At 39.8% G+C, this 19,836-nt stretch overlaps 1 protein-coding gene across 2 annotated transcripts in view; it reads right to left on the reverse strand.

The window, feature by feature from the left end:
• PAK2 (p21 (RAC1) activated kinase 2) overlaps positions 1-19,836 on the reverse strand; it is an 88,295-nt gene that overhangs the window by 37,152 nt on the left and 31,307 nt on the right. Inside the window, exon 2 of one of the 2 annotated variants that reach the window (XM_004745330.3) lies at positions 9,670-9,877. In XM_004745330.3, the coding sequence (XP_004745387.1) occupies positions 9,670-9,856 (187 nt within the window). In that variant the 5' untranslated portion in view covers positions 9,857-9,877. Of the gene's footprint in view, positions 1-4,896; positions 5,011-9,669; positions 9,878-19,836 lie in introns of those variants that run through there. The other variant, XM_004745331.3, reaches the window with a different exon arrangement.

Consider the following 19,836-nt stretch of genomic DNA (forward strand, 5'->3'; position numbering starts at 1 on the left):
CACTTATCTTTCCTTCTGAAATGCCTAATCTATTGTTAATCTTGCCTACTGGATTTTGATTTGTTCTTTTTTTCTATTTCCATCGCTATTTCTAAATATGCTGAATCTTTCCTTTGGGTTCTTCAACATATGGAATATAATTTTTCATTTTTTTTTTAAAAGATTTTACTTATTTGACACAGAGAGAATGCAATAAGACAGAAGGAGAAGCAGGCTCCCGGCTGAGCAGAGCACCCGATGTGGGGCTTTATCCCAGGACCCTGGGATCATGACCTGAACTGAAGACAGACGCCAAACCAACTGCGCCACCCAGGTGCCCCAGTATTTCACTGCTTTAATATCCTTGCTTACGAATTCATCATCTGTGTCATTTCTGAATTGATTTCAATTGATGGATTTTACTCATTATGGGTCTTTGCATACCTGGAAAATACTAAATGGATGCCAGACACTGAAAAATTTTCCCTGGTAGGTACTAGATATTTTTGTGTTCCTATAAATGTGAGCTTGTTCTGAGACACAGATAGGCTATTCTTATTCCTCCCTCATATGGCGGAGAAATAAATTTATGAAGAGTTGATCCTTTTAGGTATTAAAGTTTTGTTAGGTAAAATTGGAGCAACATTTAATATAGAGCTAATTCTAGCCCATTATGTTTTTCTGAATAGTGTGAACAGGAAATATTCTAGGCCCTGTGGACATCGAGGATAGTTTCCTTTCGGCATTTCCAGTGATTCCTTTTCCAGCTCTGGGTAGTTATTTGCACATACAAGTGCTACTGAAGACTCAAGGGGGACTTCTACAGATCTCGCTCTCTCTTGGGTACGTGTGTATAAAAACTAGTTGCCTTGACCTCTCCCAACTTCCAGTTTTCTTTCTTAGCTCTAGGAGACCATTTAATTGTCCTCCCTTTGCTGCAGCCTGACAACTCACAGCAGACAGTAAGCTAGATCAATTGTAGGATTTACCACCATTGTTTCCCATTTCTCAGGGACTGCTTTTCTTTATTATCTGATGTACAACATCATGAAAACCATTGTTTTGTATATTTTTTGCCAGTTTTTAGTTCTTTCACATGGAGGGGTAAATCTGGTCCCTGTTACTCCATCTTGACTGAAAGTATAACAGGTTTTGCTGTCTTATCTGTGGTATTATGAAATTTCAGGATGATACAATTTGATGAGCTGAGTACTCAGTGAGTCCCTTCCATCTAGAAATCATATTCTTCAGATCTGGGAAATTTTTTTCTTTTATTCCTTGGATAATTTTCTTTGTTCACTATTAGATCAGTAAATCATATATTTCCTCTCATATTTTCCATCTTTGTATTTTTATCTAAAAATCTGGGAAAATTTTCTTGAGTGTCTTTTAAATCTTCTACCAACTGGTATCTTTGGTTTGGTTTGGTAATCTTAAATGTTGATTTCCCAAGAATTACTTTTCATTGTTTTCTGATCATTCTTTCTCTGAGAATATTTTCCTTATTTCATGGACACCTTTTTGAAGATTATATAGTTTACTTGCATGTATAGGTTGGTTCCCTTTACCTCCACTGTCTGTTTCTTCTATATTTCTTTTTTATCCCCTTTGTTTTGTACTCTCTTATAACAAGGGTGTTTTTCAAATGTCTAGTAATCCTTTGCTGTCTACTCATACAGAAAAGTCTTAAAAAGTTAACTAGAAGATAAGTCAGCCTTTTCATTAAAGGTGGGGGTGGGGTACCTAAAGTATTTTTTCCCAGGGCATTTGTTTATCCAGAGAAAAATCTTCCAATCTCTGTCTGGTCTGAGGGCTTAGAAACAAATTTAACATGTTAACACACTTTCAATCTGCCTTTCTTTCCCCTCCCCCCGCCTTTTTAAAAAAAAGTTTCAGAGATAGAGCTTAATGATTCTCAATTGCACATAATACCTAGTGGTCCTCCTTAATGCCCAGCACCCAATTACGCCATTCCCCCACCCACCTCCCCTCCAGCAAGGCTGTTTGTTTCCTATAGTTAAGAAATCTGCCTTTCTTACTCTTGTGCTATACCTTTCACTGACTCCTCTGACAAGGATGAGAAGCCTCGTTTAATTTCTCCTCAAATACATATGAACATTAGTTTGTTCTTTTCTTCTACTGGACGATGGGACTTAAAACATTTCACTGGCTGTATGGGGTAAAGAAGGGATCCTAATGGGCCTCTGACACCACCTACATGATTTTCAATTAACCCCCCCACCCCTTTCAGCCTGAGTATTATAGCTCCCCACCCCACCACACACATGATGTTGTGTGTCCCTAAATCCTACACCTCTGAGATTTTTACAAGGAAATGGATTCACTTCTCACAGACATTCTCATCTGCAAATGCTTAGGATAGGTCCTCGTCTATTCAGTTTAGTCAGATGTCACTTTTCCATCCTTCTTTCAAATATGTATACTATGTCTCCTCTTCTATTCTCTTTGCCCTTGTTATATTAAAAGCATCTTTTTAACTGTCATTTTACTTGGGTCTGGGGAGGGATAGTAAATAGAGGCATGTGGTCAATCTGCTGTATTGTCAACCTGCTTTGTTAACCAGAGAAGTCTTCTACTATAAATGAGCTAAAAGAAATGTTGTTTGATAGGTCTGCATATCTACAGTTGAAAGGTCACTGTACACACTATTCTTTTTTTATAAGATGCTACTGACCCAGCATTAGTAAGAAATGTATTATATTTTTTTACTAGTGATGATGCACTTGTGCTCAACTGTCCATCTCCTTTTTAGGTCTCGTGACATGCAGTTATTTACAAGAGATATGACTATGGTAAGTGGGCAGGGCAAATTAACACCCAACTTAACACCCGAAAATCAGTCTCTCACTAGTGAATGAAGTCATAAGAAATAAACCTCAAGAACTGTTGAAGGCTGTTTCCTAACACGCAGAGGAAAAAAAAAAAAAAGCCAGGTAACATGGAAAAAGAAAGACCAGACATATAGCTAGAGAATTCCTGGTTCCACCTGTATCTAAGGCCCAACCATATTTTTCAACTTGGGAATGCTGAATTTAGAGACCTATATTAAAGAAAGTTTCACCTATATTAGGAGTACAGAATAAAAAGTTAAAGAAGTAAAAACAATTAAGCAGAACTTGAGACACATTTAAGTACACTAGTCCACTATAAAGGAAATGACCCAATATCTTAAAAATCTATTTAATTTCATTTGTTTTTTATGTAACACACACATACATTCATACAAATACTCCCTGCATTTTAGTTGTCTTAAGAAGGGAAAGGGGTTGTTTTAAAAAATATCTAGAACAAAAAGATAGTGAAGCAGGTCTCAAATTAAACCATCTGTGGGAAGGCTACTATTACATAAAGAGAATCATTCCTTTATAACTCTGGAAACCAAGAACTAAAAGGACCACCAACAAGAAAACACCCCATGATCACTTATCAACAGATGTCCACCAGACAACTGGATCACTTGCTGGGAAGTAATGGATCAAGGAAAGAAACTTCCAATAAAACCCACAACTTGTTAGTGTAGGGGGCAGAAAAAAGATTCTTAGAACCACCTTCCAACTTTATCAGACGAAAGAAAATAGGCAGGCAGCAACTTTCAGCTAAGAGGTGGGGCCCTTATGTGATGTGTTAGTTACACAGAAGGTGCTTAACAAGAATCCTAAGTAAATAATTGCCATATTCTTTAAGGCCACCACCTTATAGGCTACATTAGAACTGCAGTCTAAGGCTAAGAAATTCCCATCTCTTTAAAAGGAAGAGTCTTTCGGAGCGCCTGGGTGGCTCAGTCCATTAAGCATCTGCCTTCAGCTCAAGTCAGGATCCCAGGGTCCTGGGGTAGAGTTCTAAACCAGGCCCCTCAGCGGGGAGCCTGCTTCTCCCTCTGCCTTTCCCCGACTTGTGCATGCTCTCCCTCTGTCAAATAAATAAATAAAATCCTTAAAAGGAAGACTCTTCTATTTCTACTCTAAAAGAATCAGTGATTCTCAGCAGCTTCAAAATTAGTAAACAATTATTTCATCACAGAGAAGGGTATTCTCTAAAAAAATAGGAAGATGGGTATGGGCTACTCTTATTAATCTTAGAATTCAATTTTTAGACCAGAAGGGATAGTTACAGTTCTGTCATCTTCATCACTAACCAGAGGTGAAAGCGTGCACAGACTGAATAATTAGAAAATCACCTTGGGGGGCACCTGGGTGGCTTGGGTCATGATCGCAGGGTCCTGGGATCGAGTCCCGCATCAGGCTCTCTGCTCAGCAGGGAACCTGCTTCCCTTCCTCTCTCTCTGTCTGCCTCTCTACCTACTTGTGATCTCTGTCTGTCAAATAAATAAATAAAATCTTAAAAAAAAAAAAAAAGAAAAAAAAAAAAAGAAAATCGCCTTGGTTAGTAAGTACTATATACCATTCAACACTTATCAGTTTTTTTTTTTTTTGAAGATTTTATTTATTTGACAGACAGAAATCACAAGTAGGCAGAGAGGCAGGCATTGAGAGAGGGGGAAGTAGGCTCCCCACCGAGCAGAGAGCCCGATGCGGGACTTGATCCAAGGACCCTGGGATCATGACCTGAGCTGAAGGCAGAGGCTTAACCCTCTGAGCCATTCAGGTGCCCCCGGAATAGAGCTTTTTAAAAATAAGCCAAGACAGTGGCTCATTGCCACTTTTTAAGAAGATTTTATTTGACAGACAGAGATCACAAGTAGACATAGAGACAGGCAGAAAGAGAGGGGGAAGCAAGCTCCCTGCTGAGCAGAGCGCCTGATGCAGGGCTCGATCCCAGGACCCTGAGATCATGACCTAAGTCTAAGGCAGAGGCTTTAACCCAATGAGCCACCCAGGCACCCCTCATTACCATTTTTATTAACAAAACTACTGGCCTTGTTAAGCCATTTCTCACCTGGACTACTGCAAAGTCCTCCTAACTAGTTTCCAACTTCAGCCTTAGGCCTCCAACATACCTACTTTCTATACAGCTACTAGTCTCTCCTATTTAAGACAGGAATATGTCCAGGTCTTTCCCCTATTTAAAATTCTGTAATGGTTCCCTAGGAAACAGGATAAAATCTGAGCTCTGTAACATGGAATACAAGGCCCTTTATGACCTGATCCCTGCCCACCTGTTTAGCTTCTTTTCCTGCCTGCAGTTTCCTCCACACATCATGCTATTCTTCCTCCCCCCTCTGCTTTCGAGTCACAATGGACCGTGCGCAGCTCCATGAGTGTGCTATGACCCCTCCTGGATGTGGGCCACTGAAACTTGAAGGCACAGGACACACATTTTAACTATTATAATCCTCCTACCTATTCTCACTTATTAATTCTTTAGTCTTCAGCTCCACTGTCACTTCTTTAGGAAGCTTTCCCAGAAAGGACAGACATCTTACACTATCCCTACCATCACTTTTCACAGTTTTAATTTTATGCTGTAGTTCAGGTGTCAGGAGAGCAGGGACACCATGTGCTTTGTTTATCTCACTATCTCTGATCACGCACAGGATTCCTACGATACATCTGTAACAAAATGTGAAAAGATTTGTTCAAGTTGTCATAAAACGTCTAATTTCTAATTTTCTTAACTCTTTCAGTGACACTGATTAACCAAAAATGAGTAACTGAAGATAGTCCAGCTTTTTTTTTTTAAAGGAAACATTAGCTATCTATTAGTAAGGACAGCAATAGAGATGTAAATTTGAGTAGCATAAAATGAGTATCTCTAGATCAGGCTTTATAGTAGAGATCATCATCAAAGCAAATCATCAAAGCAAAAATCTTAGGGTAATTATGATTTCTTTAAAATAAGAATGCAGGAGCGCCTGGGTGGCTCAGTCCTTAAGCATCTGCCTTCAGCTCAGGTCATGATGCCAGGATCCCGGGATGGAGCCCCATATCAGGCTCCTGCTCAGCGGGAAGCCTGCTTCTCCCTCTCCCACTCCCCCTGCTTAGGTTCCCTCTCTCTCTATGTCTCTGTCAAATAAATAAATAAAATCCTAATACATAAATAAATAAGAATACAGGGGCACCTGGGTGGCTCAGTGGGTTAGAGCCTCTGCCTTCAGCTCAGGTCATGATCCCAGGATCCTGGGACTGAGTCCAGCATCAGGCTCTCTGCTCAGCAGGGAGCCTGCTTCCCTTCTCTCTCTCTCTGCCTGCCTCTCTGCCTACTTGTGATCTTTCTCTGTCAAATAAATAAATAAAATCGTAAAAAAAAGAAATAGTTTTTCCCTTCTAGACTTCTGTTTCAAGATGATAGACTAATGAAATGCTGTAGCCCTCCTCCTTTAGAACAAATGTTTTTTTATTTATAATGGAAGAAAAAGAATGAGGAATGCCTCAAGATGAAGAGCAATTCAGATAAAACCAAGGAGAGAAACAACCGCTCAGGATATAGGCAGGAGAAGACCAGTTCAGAAATCTTGGGGTTGATTAAGCAGGTAGATCTCTGTGTTCACTTAAGCATGAAGCTGTGTAATCAAAGTATCAACAGTATTTTTTTCCCTTGAGTACATGATAAATTCTAAAATGTACAGAGAAGAGCCAAGGGTCAAAAGATCATAAAGAAGAACTTGGTTGGTTTGCTCTCTCAGATATTAAGAATTAGAAGCTATAGTAATTAAGGCGGTACAGTATTAGCTAAGGGACAAATAAGCCATTGCAATAAAGAGGACACAGAAACAGGCCCTGGCACACCTGGAAACCTGATCAACAATGGCTCATACTGCAGGTCAGTGGGGAAATGATAAAAGTGCCAATGAAAGATCTGGGTTACTGGTTTTTTAAAAAGTGAGTATGTATCTCTACAGAAATATAAAAAACAAATCCAGATAGTTCAAAGGTTTAAACTGTAAAACTTTAAGGAAAACATAAAGTATCTTTGACCCCTAGTTTGGCAGATTCCTTTCTTTCTTTTTCTTCCTTTCTTTCTTTTAAGATTTATTTATTTGAGAGTGATAGGGAGAGAATCTTATGCAGACTGTGTGCTAAGCACAAAGCCCGGCATGGAGCTAGATCTCACAACCCTGAGATCATCACCTGAGCAGAAACCAAGGGTCTTACGCTTAATCAACTGTACCACCCAGACACCCCTTGGATAGAATTTTTTCAAGAGAAAAGAAAAATCAGAATTGAGTAAGAAGGCAAACTTTGTTTTCATTTGTTTGTTTTTTTAAAAAACAGTCCATAGGGGTTCCTGCGTGGCTCAGTTGGTTAAATGTTGCACTCTTGGTTTCAGCTAAGGCATGATCTTCAGGATCATGGAACTGAGTCCCACATGGGGCTCAGCACTCCCTGCTCAGCATGGAGACAACCTGGGGTTCTTTCCTTCTCCCAATCTCTCTTTCCCTGTCAAATCAATCAATCAACCAATCCATCTTTAAAACAATAAAACAAAATAAAATAAAATAAAAAAGAGCCTGTAAAGTTTTAATATTAACACTAAAAAGTTATTAGACCTTGAATGTGATTAACAAAAGAAAAAAACCAGAACTCACAAAATAAAATTTAACGGTTATTAATTACAGATCTCAAGAGCTGATAAACATAAATGCAATCAGAGCCATCCTATGTACCTTCACCCTCTCTTTGTATGGGGGGGGACCCTGAGTTAGTAATAGCTGATGAGTAATGGAGGGAAAGAAAGGGAAAGTGAAGTTAAGAAGAAAGTAAAATGAGAAGATTCTCAAAATGATCAGAGAGATGAGTATGCTCTTGCCAACTTATGTAAATGCACATTCACCTTGTTCACAAACCCCACCATTAACCCATTTCCTTTTGTGTGCTTTCTGCCTTTCCAAGGCTGTCCCTAAGTCCCATCATGAGCATTCCCCTCCCCCACCCTTTTATTAAGATTTTATTATTTTAAGTAATCTCTACATACAATGTGGGACTAAAACTCACTACCCTAAGAATAAGAGTCCCGTGCTCCACAGACTGTGCCAGCCAGGCACCCTTCCCCCACTCCACTTTGCATTCTGTTCACTATAGGCAAGTCATTTCAACCCTGTCAGCAATTTGGTACTAACCTGCATAAATTTGTTTTCTAACCTCCATAATTATAAATACTGTGTTTACACGGACATTTTTGGGTTTTCCTACTCCATACACTAACTTATTACCATGGAAGAGAAGCATTCAGTGCTCTCCAAGACACACAATTGTCTGCCCTCTTCCCATACAGACTTAAAAAACATACTTCCGTGAGGGTTTTCAGTTACAAGCCCACATGAAATCTTAAAAGCAAAATGAGAAATAAGAGGTTTACCACAGAAGGAATAAGTTTTCAACTGTCCCATGATTATATCCTGTCTGCAAATCTAATTTCTCAAAGATCTGATTCTTTATTAGTATTAAATACATTACATCATTCATATTTTCACTGATTATGTAGCCTTAACTCTCAAGTTAAATGTGCACTTACTATTATGTATAAAGCACTAATCCTCTTCCACTTGTGTTTACTTCTCAATGTTAACCTAGCTATAAAAGTGAAAATATATCTTTATCTTCACTTAGATGTATTACTGGCTATCAGAGCCATATGGTCATGCTTAATGTAATCAAATAAACTAATCCCTAATTCTTTTTTTTTTTTTTAATTTTTAAAAGATTTTATTTATTTATTTGAGAGAGAGACAGTGAGAGAGAACATGAGCAAGGAGAAGGTCAGAGAGAGAAGCAGACTCCCCATGGAGCTGGGAGCCCGACGTGGGACTCGATCCAGGACCACGACCCGAGCCGAAGGCAGTCGTCCAACCAACCGAGCCACCCAGGCGCCCCCTAATCCCTAATTCTTACTCTGAAATCCACTACCAGTCCATAATCCCTATCTAATTCTAAAGTTGAAAAAGCTCTGAAAACCCAGGTTTTTTCTTTAGGTTTGTTATCAAGACAAATTCGGCTACTTCAACTTAGATGAGATGACCATTTAATGCACAAGACAGAACGCAAAGTGTTATTTGGCCCCCAAATGCCAATCTTACTGAGGTTAAGAAACCCTGGACTGGGGACGCCTGGGTGGCTCAGTTGGTTAAGCAGCTGCCTTCGGCTCAGGTCATGATCCCAGCTTCCTGGGATCGAGTCCCACATCGGGCTCCTTGCTCAGCAGGGAGCCTGCTTCTCCCTCTGCCTCTGCCTGCCATTCTGTCTGCCTGTGCTCGCTCCCTCTCTCTCTGATAAATAAATAAAATCTTTAAAAAAAAAGAAACCCTGGACTGGACTAATGTTTGCAGAAGACACAGTGATGTACTTACTGATCACTGAGTGCTGCCTCTGATGCTTCTCAGGGCATAACAGAATACATGATAAAAAGTGCAAGTATTACTACTACTGAAAAATCAGAAACTCTCTTTAGATCTTTCTCAAATATCCAAATCTAATTAATGTTGGGAAGCCATAAACTATGGCCCAAGTCTTAGAAAATGAAGGTGAGGATTATAGAAATTCACTGGATGCAACAAGTAGATAAGCCAACATATTTAGTTTAATTCTTTCCTATCACAGATTAAGAGAAATTCACCTTTCTAATAGTGCCTATATACCACCATTAACAGTTTTCTCGTATCTGTTTATTGCCCTCACCATAAAAATCTCAACTGTCTATATACTTCAATTAAAAAGACATCAAAATCGGTAACATAAAATAACTGAGACTCTTGAAGTGATAGTAGGTATTTACCTTTCTCCGTGCCTGAGAATATAGAGATGATTTTATTCCTGGGCTTTTTTTCTTCTGGAACAGAGGGCAATGGTTTCAAACTGTGATTGGCTGACAAAGGGTCTTTGCCTCCGGTGCTAAAAATGGTACTGCTCATTCGCACAGGAGGTGCTGGAGGCTTGTCTTCCAGTTCTCCGTTATCAGACATGATGTGGAATTATGATACGGCCTGAAATAGAAAGGCAAAATCATACAGTTAACAACAAGTTGACAGCAAGGTAAAAAATAGTACAGACAAGCATAAACAGTAGTAATTATCCTCCTTCCAACTCTGAATTAGAAAAGGTTATCCATTTAGGGTGCAATCTGCAAAATTTGTAAGACTCAATGAGTAAGAGATGAAATTAGTTATTAATATAGGTAATCTCCCCTAACAAAGTTGTAAATGGTTAGTTGAGGGAGTGTTTGAAAAGCCAAGTCCAGTTAAGAGGAGGATGGTAAGTTCTGGGAGAGCATGATGATACCAACATATCAAAATATTCACCTGAGTCTAAGAGTATATATTCCAATGAAAAGACAGACAACATGGGAGTCTTAAAAAGAGAGAGATTTCTGCAGAGGAAGACTATGTTCTGACTGATCAATCCAAAGACGAGTCTCTGATAGGTCCATTTCTAGAGCAGAGATAGAATACTTGCTATTAAATATATCCACCAACACCACTCTCCATGAAGAATCTGACTCCACGCTCACTAGCCTTGTGATTACAACTTAGCCTTCACATAAACTTTCCTAAAGGATGAGAATGTGCCACTGATGCGATATTTGGTTTCTCTGAAAATCTGACACTCTAACTACATGTGTTAGTTCCTTGTAAGCTTTGCAGATATTCCCACAGAACCTGACCCATCTGGGAACACTGACAAGTTAAATCCAGAGTCTGGCTGAAAACCAGAGTATGGCCAAATCCCAAGATTTGGTTATCCTGTGATGCCCTGTCCAGGCAGTCTAGTTACCCCTCTTAATCCACATGTGACGAATTCAGTGGAAACTTCAACACTGTTTATATATAAATTAATATTGTAGGAAATATATATATGTACATATATATATGGCCTTTAAAAACAATAGATTATACACATTTAAAGTCAGCAGGAAAGGGAAGGAGATGCTTAACTTCCAGGATGAGTTCTTTTTTTTCCCCAGATGAGTTCTGATACAAAAGTATATATTAGGAGAACAACACATTTCCCCAGTGAACAAGATTTTGATTGGTAATTAGATCCTGACTTGATTATGATTATTTAATGCATGTAAGTGAAAACCCTATATATGTACAATGAAAAGAAGGCCAACTATATCTAAATAAAATTAAAATTTAAAATAAATTTTAAAAAAAATTTAGTTTGAGGCGTGCCTGGGTGGCTCAGTGGTTTGGGCTGCTGCCTTCACCTCGGGTCATGATCTCAGGGTCCTGGGATCGAGCCCCACATCAGGCTCCCTGCTCCGCAGGAAGCCTGCTTCCCTCTCTCTCTCTCTCTGCCTGCCTCTCTGCCTACTTGTGATCTCTGTCAAATAAATAAATAAAATCTTTAAAAAAAAAAATATTTAGTTTGAATGTTAGTGCCTAAAAGAGAGTAGGTATCATTTGAGGAGAACTGAGGAATGAAGAGATTATGGTACCTAATTCCACTTCTAATCTTACAGCTTTTGTTTTCCTTGACAAGAGTATGTGTCCCTAGAACTGCCATATTTTATCTGCCATAACGACAGTCATTTCAGCCTACAAAAAAGGAAGTAGAGAAGGTAAAGGTAAAGGGAAAATGTACTTTTCCTGGGAGAAGAGAGTATAGAAAAATATCTCTCATCTGTGAGAAAGGCGCCTGAAGTGAAATCACTGTTGGTGGTCAAAAGATGAAGCCGGGCTGGAATCTAGGAACGTGATGCAGAAGACGCAGTTAGGTGATTCATGGGGGCGGGGGTTCGGTTTGCTCTGGAGGGAGATGCACCTGGTTGTTCTTCAGTGTGGGCTGTCACGTATGTATCATCAGAGAGGAATTACCTACTGCTACAAATGGAAGAAAGGTAAGGCTTAGTCCTGGTACTTGCAGGACTACTTGAGCACACGATCAATCAAGACAGATGTTTTTTTCTAATGTGAACATCTAGCCAGAGTATCAAGACAAACCAGATGAACCCTGTACCAACTCACTTTCATCTTAATCACCAGTTCCAGCAGACACAGCATGTTAGGGTTTTGGTTACACTGTGAATGCTCCATATTTATGCATATGAAATCTGAAAAATCAGGGTAATATCATGTCTGTGTGGCATGGTCAGTTTTGGCTCAGGTGGCAATCTCAGGGTCATGAGATCCAGCCCTGCATTTGGCTCTGCATTCAGCACTGAGATTGCTTCAGATTCTCTCTCCCTTTCCCTCTGCCCCTCCCATTCATGCTCACGTATTCATGTGCAAGCTCTTTCCCTCCCAAATCAATCAATTAATCTTTTAAAAAAATCAGGGTAAATATAGCAAAATTTCAAAATACATTTGCATAAATTCAAAGAAAGAAATGCACCAAAATACTAGCAATAGTTTATCTGTGACTAACAAGTAATTTTTAGCTTGAATATAATCATCACAGCTGTGGTTAAGAAAAAAAATCAATATAAAATGGCACAACAAGGGTGCCTGCATGGTGCGGTTAATTGACTGTCTGACTTTTTGTTTCGGCTCAGGTTGTGGGTTGGTGATGTCCAGCTGCATGTCTGGCTCCAGGCTCAGCATGGAGCCTCCTTGGGATTCACTCTCTCTCCCTCTCCCACTGCCCCTCCCACTTATGTTCACACTTTGTCTCAAGATAAAATAAATCTTTAAAACAGGGCACAAGGGTACCTGGGTGCCTCAGTCAGTTAAGCGTCTGCCTTTGGATCAGGTCATGATCCCAGAATCCTGGGATCAAGCCCCACATCAGGCTCTCTGCTCAGCAGGGAGCTTGCTTCTCCCTCTCCTACTCCCCCTGCTTGTGTTTCCTCTACTCACGGTCTCTCTCTGTGAAATAGATAAACAAAATCTTTAAAAAATAAAACAAAACAGGGCACAATAATTTCTTAATGTAAACTGACTACAAATTCTGTCCTTAAGGCTGGCTCATAGATGGATCCTGACTAGACACTGCCAGTACCCCTTCAGCCATGTGCTGCCCAATGTCATGATTAAGAGCATGGGTTGTGGAATCAGATCCCTCAGTTGGAATCCTGGTTCCACTATTTACTTCAATTTGTGTCCTTGGACAAATTACTTAACTGTATCTCGGGGTTCCGTAAAAAAACAGCTGGTTCTAGGCCTGGAACAGGGGAATACAAGATGAGCCAAGAGTATCTTATATTGTCAGAAGGTAGAAGTACTTAAAAGGGATAAGGAACACACACAGGAAAGTTTTCTTTTCTCTTCTTCTTTTTTTTTAAATGATTTTATTTATTTGACAGAGAGAGAAAGAGAGAGAGCACAAGCAGGGAGAATGGGAGAGAGAGAAGCAGGCTCCTTGCTGAGCAGGGGCCCAACAAGGGGCTCAATACCAAGACCCTGGGGTCATGAGCTGAGCTGAAGGCAGCAGTTAACTGACTGAGCCACCCAGGTGCCCCAGTAAAGAGTTTTCAAAAGCCAGTGCTGGAATGGTTCAGAGCAACAAAATTAATAAAGTAGCATTATATTTGACCCAATGTATAGAATAAATATACACAATTCATATCAATACAAATAAATGAATAAATAAGGGGCGCCTGCATGGCTCAGTCAATTAAGCATTCAACTCTTGATTTTGGCTCACGTCATGATCTCAGGGTCATCAGGTCAAGCCCTGTGTTGGGCTCCACACTGGGCAGAGACTGCTTAAGATTCTCTCTCTCCTAGGGCACCTGGGTGGCTCAGTGGGTTAAGACTTCTGCCTTCGGCTCAGGGCTTGATCCCAGGGTCCTGGGATCAAACCCACACTGGGCTCTCTGCTCAGCAGGGAGCCTGCTTCCCCCTCTCTCTCTCTGCCTGCCTCTCTGCCTACTCGTGATCTCCATCTGTCAAATAAATAAAATCTTAAAAAAAAAAAAAAAAAAAAAGATTCTCTCTCTCCCTCTCCCTGCCCCCAAAAGAGTAAATAAAATGGTGGGGTACCAAATCATCCTCACAAAAGAATTCCAAATAATAAATGTAGACAAATCCTCTTCTAGCAGTCAGAATTTTAACTTCCCTCCCCACTTGAATGTAGGTTGGACCTAGTGACTCATTTCCAAAGAGCAGTGTATGGAAAGGGAAAAATAACTTCATGGCGGAAAAATGTGGAAACACTGCATTAACCAAGTGATCAAAGGATAACATCTCCAATAATAACTTATGCTGACATCACTCACCATGTGATCTAATGGGATGAGAAACATGCTTCACCTTTGCAGTATTCTTCCCCCAAATCCATAACCACAGTCTAATTATGGGGAAAACATCAGACAAACCCAAACTGAAGAACGTTTTACAAAAATTCCTGACCAATACTCCTTAAAACTAGCAAGGACATGAAAAACAAAGAAAGACTGAGAAACTGTCACCGAGCAGGAGTCTAAGAAGACATGACAATATCATACTCTGGAACTAAAAAGGACATTAGTGGAAAACTGGTGAAATCCAAATAAAATGTAGAATTTAGTTAACAGTAATGGACCAATGTCGGCTTCTCTACTTTTGCTCACATTTTAAGGCTTATATTAACATTAGGACAAGATAGATGATAGATATACAGGAAATCTACAATCTCTGGAACTTCTCTATAAATCTAAAATTATTCCATGATAAAGCCTATTTAAAATGAAACTGTGTAACAAAATAAGACGAAATCAGAGAGGGATACAAACCATAAGAGACTCTTAACTATAGGAAAGAAACTAAGGGTTGCTGGAGGTGAGTTCGTTGGGGGGATGGGGTAACTAGGTGATGGGCATTAAGGAGGGCATGTGACATAATGAGCACCAAGTGTTATATGCCAACTGATGAATCACTAACCTCTACCTCTGAAACTAAAAAGAGAGAGAGAGAAAAGAAAAAAGAATTATGTAATAAGTTCCTCAATAAGTTACAGAATTATCTATGATATTACTTGGCAATTCCACTCCCAGAATATACCTAAGAGGGTGTCTGCGTGGCTCAGTGGGTTAAGCCACTGCCCTTGGCTCAGGTCATGATCTCAGGGTCCTGGATCAAGTCCCGCATCGGGCTTTCTGCTTAGAAGGGAGCCTGCTTCCCTCTCTCTCTCTCTCTGCCTACTTGTGATCTCTGTCAAATAAATAAATAAAATCTTAAAAAAAAAAAGAATATACCTAAGAGAACTGAAAATGTATGTCCACAAATAAATTACCTATGACTATTCACAGCACTATTCATAATAGCCAAAAGATAAAACAACCAAAATATCTATCAACAGATGGATTTACAACATGTGGCATTTGCATACAATGGAATATCTGACCACAAAAAGGAGTAAAGTACTAATAAAAGCTACAATATGGATGGAACTTTAAAAACATAAGTGGAAAAAGAAAGGCACTAAAGACCACAAACTGTATTATTCCATTTATATGAAATGTTCTGAACATGCAAATCCACAAGGAGAGAAGGTAGATTAGTGATCGCTGAGAAGGGAGGGGAATGGGATGTGATTACTAATGGGTGTGGAGTTTCTTCTTGGGTAATAAAATGTTCTGGAATTAGGCACTGGGTAACAGTTGTATAACCTTTTCAATATCTTAAGACCACTGAATTGTACACTTTAAAATAGTAAGTTTTAGCTATGTAAATTATATTTCAATTTTTAAAAAGGAATTTTTACTTTATAAAGATTAAGTGAGCTAATAAAGATTGAATGTTGCTGCTACAATCATGATCACTAATATTTATAAAACTCTATGCTATAAGTTAGAGAAAAAAAAGGAGGATCTAGTTCTTTTGCAAGAGTTCATAAGCTACTAGGGGAAAGATCACACATCTCAACACATGCATATCAAAAACCACTTAGTTTCTTCAAAAGGTAGCAGTTCTCAAAACATTTTGGCCTCAAGACTCCTTTACACTCCTAAAAATTATTGGGACTCCCAAATAATTTTTGTTTATATATCCATATTATTTATGTATTTTCTATATGAAAAATTAAAGTAAGTTAAATATTTCATCAAAAAATACTCATCACAGGCTCCTGGGAGGCTCAGCTGGTTAAGCGACTGCCTTCAGCTCAGGTCGTGATCCCAGGGTCCTGGGATCGAATCCTGCATCAGGCTCCCTGCTCTATGGGGAGTCTGCTTCCCCCCTGACCTCCTCCCCTCTCATGATCTCTCTCACGGTCTCTCTCTCAAATAAATAGATAAAATCTTAAAAAGAAAAAAAACCTTCATCATATGTTAATATAAATAACACTTTCATGAAGGATAGTATTTTTTGAAACAAAATATTTAGTGAGAGAGTGGCATTATTTTACATTTCTGATAATTTTTTAAATGTCTGGCTTAGTAGAATACTGTTGGACTCTTGTATTTGCTGTGTTCAATCTATTATGTTTTGGTTGACAGAAATGAAAAAATCTGATTTTACACAGATATGTAGTAGGGAAAGATGTATTTTAATAGCTTACAGTGAACTGTGGATATTCTTTCTTTGATATTACACTAAACTCAACCTTCGTAAAGGTAGGTTGTGTAATCTAAAATCCAGCAGTAAATTTGTACTCTCTTACCTTAAACTCGTTATTTTTTTTTATACTTTGAATGGATCTTTTACCCATTCATGAATTTTATAATGTTATAAATTGATTATTTGGAAAATATTGGTTACTGAATTATGAAGCTACTCAAATGTTGACACATTTTATGAAACAATAAAAATGATATTCATTAATATGTGATCTCTTCAGAAAACTCTAAGTATTGGGAAACTATAAAATTCGAGAGAAGTAGATATAAGTTTTCTAAAATTATTATTATTTTTAATGTAGGCTCTTACACCCAGCATGTAGCCCAATGTGGGGCTTGAACTCATGACCCTGAGATCAAGACCTGAGCTGAGATCAAGATCAAGTTGCTTAACCGACTGAGCTATTCAGGCACCCCTAAGGAAATTCTAACTTTCACTTGCAAGCTTAAATTTTATCCATTACCAGGGTAATTTTCAGCTCAGGTCATTATCTCAGAGTCCTGGGATTGAGACCTGCAGTGGGGTCCTTGCCCAGCGGAGAGTCTTACTTGAGGATTCTCTCTCCCTCCCCCTCTGCACTCCCCTTGCTCTAAAATAAATAAGTCTTAAAAATATTTTTAAAAATTACAACAAATTCTAGTACTTCATTTTCAGGAAGTGTCTTTTAAATACCTAGTCTGAACAACCAGTTTGTAGGCCAGCTGTTCTTTCTAATAAAAATGGTGTTCCATGGAGCTAGAGTGTATTATGCTTGTAGGGGCCTATTTAACCAGAGCAGCCTCACCTCTGTTGAACAGCCATTTTGTTGTTTATGCAGTAAAACTTAAATTGACCCTGCCCCACCCCCACCCCCGCCCCCGGCTTACTTAGAAGCAAGTCCAGGAAACCAGTCCCAGGTAACAGCCCAAATACAAGGGTGGGTCAGGTCAGGTGGAGACAAGACATTCAATCAGTGGGGGCACATACTGTCTCCTAGCTACCAAGGTGACAAGCTAGTTTCCATAGCTATATGGGGTGAACTGTAATTCAATTAGCTACCTGTGTGTGGCCAGGCCCAACCACATGGCCTCTGCTATAAAAGTTAGTCTGGAAAGCAGGGAGGGGTCACCTGCTCTGTAAGAGGCAGCCCTGACTGGTCTGTTTGACGGTTGGTCTGATTTTTTTTTTTAATATTTATTTATTTATTTATTTATTTGACACACAGAGATCACAAGTAGGCAGAGAGGCAGACAGAGAGAGAAGGAGGGGAAGCACGCTCCCTGCCAAGCAGAGAGCCCAATGCAGGGCTCGATCCCAGGACCCTGGATCATGACCTGAGCTGAAGGCAGAGGCTTTAAACCACTGAGTCACCCAGGTGCCCCGGCTGGTCTGATTCTTGATGCTTGGCGCGAAATAAAGCTTTGCTTGACCTTCGCTTTCTATCAGTCTTGCTCCTTTGACCATGGACCCATTCATTACTGGGGGACCAAACACTGGGGACCCAACAACGCTAAGTGAAACAAGTCAGTCAAGATAGACAAATACCATATGATTTCACTCCTATGTTGAATTTAAGAAACAAAACATAGGGCAAGGAGGGGAAGAAGAAAGGAAATCAAACCATAGCAGACTCTCTTAACTATAAAGAACTGAGGGTCTCTGGAGGAGAGGCGGGCATGGGAAAGGCCAAGTATGTGATAGGTATTTAAGGAGGGCACTTGTTACAATGAGAACTGGATGTTACATGTAAGTGATGAATTAACTGAATTCTACTCCTGAAACCAATTATTACACTCCATGTTAATCAGAATTTAAATAAAAACTTGAAACAAAACAAAAATAAAAATGGCATTCAATGAAAAAGGGGCTCAATCACCACAGTGCCCTCATCAAGTACATTCTTTCTTTAAAAAAGATTTATTTATTTATTTATTTATTTACTTGAGAGAGAGAGAGAGAGAGAGAGCAACAGCAAGAGAGGGAACACAAGCAGGGGTAGTGGGAGAGGGAGAAACAGGCTTCCTGCTGAGCAGGGAGCCTGAAATGGGGCTCAATCCCAGGATTCCAGGATCATGACCTGAGCTGAAGGTGGACACTTAACTGAGCCACCTAGGCGCCCCATCAAGTACATTCTTCAGTAAAACTAGCTTTAAAAAAACAAGAAACAAAAACAACAACAAAAAACCTCCAAGTGGTGGGGGGCGGGAGAGTGTCTGGATAGCTCAGTTGGTTAAGTGGCTACCCTCAGCTCAGGTCATAATCTCAGTGTGCCAGGATTGAGCCTAGGCTCCATCAGGCTTGTTGCTCAGCAGGGAGTCTGATTTTCCCTCTCCCTCTGCCCCTCCCCCAGCTCATGCTCCCTGTCTCAAGTAAATAAAAATCTTAAAAAAAAAAAACCCAAAACCCAAAACCGACAAGTGGGAGTGCCTGGGTGGCCTAGTCATTAAGCGTAGAACTCCTGATTTCAGCTCAGATCATGATCTCAGGGTTGTAAGAATGAGCCCACATAGGGCTCCCCACTAGGTAAGGAGCCTGCTTATCATTTTTTTAATAAAACATTTTTGGGTAATGATGGAGCAAAACAGAGAGCCCAATGCGGGGCTCGATCCCAGATCTCAGATCATGACCTGAGCTGAAGGCAGAGGCTTTAACCCACTGAGCTACCCAGGCACCCCCTTTTTAATTTTTTTTAAAAAAAGATTCTACTTGTCAGAGATAGAGGGAGAGGGAGAGCACACAAACAGAAGGGGCAGCAGGTAGAGGGAGAAGCCAGTTCCCTGCTGAGCAAGTAGCGGGATCTGGAACTCCATCCCAGGACCTGGGGTCAATGACCTGAGCTGAAGGCAGAGGCCCAACTGACTGAGCCACCCAGATATCCCTGATGCTGTTTTTTCCTCAATCATTTTAATAGACTGGACCATTCTGGGGGATGCGGGGGTGGCACGTGGTTGGCTTAGTCATTAGAGCATATGTCTCTTGATCTCAGGGTCCTAAGTCCAAGCCCCACATTGGGTAAAGAGATTACTTAAGGGCAGAGGGTTGTGGGGGGTAGAGGGGGAAAAAATGAAACAGGATGGGATACGGAGGGAGACAAACTGTAAGAGACTCTTAATCTCACAAAACAAACTGAGGGCTGCTGGGGGGTAGTGCAGTGAAGATAGGGTGGCTGGGTTATGGACACTGTGGAGGGTATGTGCTATGGTGAGTGTTGCGAAATGTGTAAGCCTGATTGATAATTCACAGACCTGTACCCCTGAGGTAAATAATACATAATATGTTAATAAAAAAAATAAAATAACTAAATCTTTTAAAAAAACCCAAATCTTAAAAACAAACATATACATATGGAATCACTATGGCAATGAATTTTAACTGTGCATCATTTATTATTTTAGGTGCCTTTCCTGGATTATACCACCATCACTATTTTTTTTTTTAAGATTTTATTTATTCATCAGAGAGAGAGAGAGAGGGAGAGAGAGCGA

Source organism: Mustela putorius, unplaced genomic scaffold (genome assembly GCF_011764305.1).
Source record: "Mustela putorius furo isolate JIRA1106 unplaced genomic scaffold, ASM1176430v1.1 tig00003834_pilon_pilon_pilon, whole genome shotgun sequence".
Taxonomy (NCBI): Eukaryota; Metazoa; Chordata; class Mammalia; order Carnivora; family Mustelidae; genus Mustela; species Mustela putorius.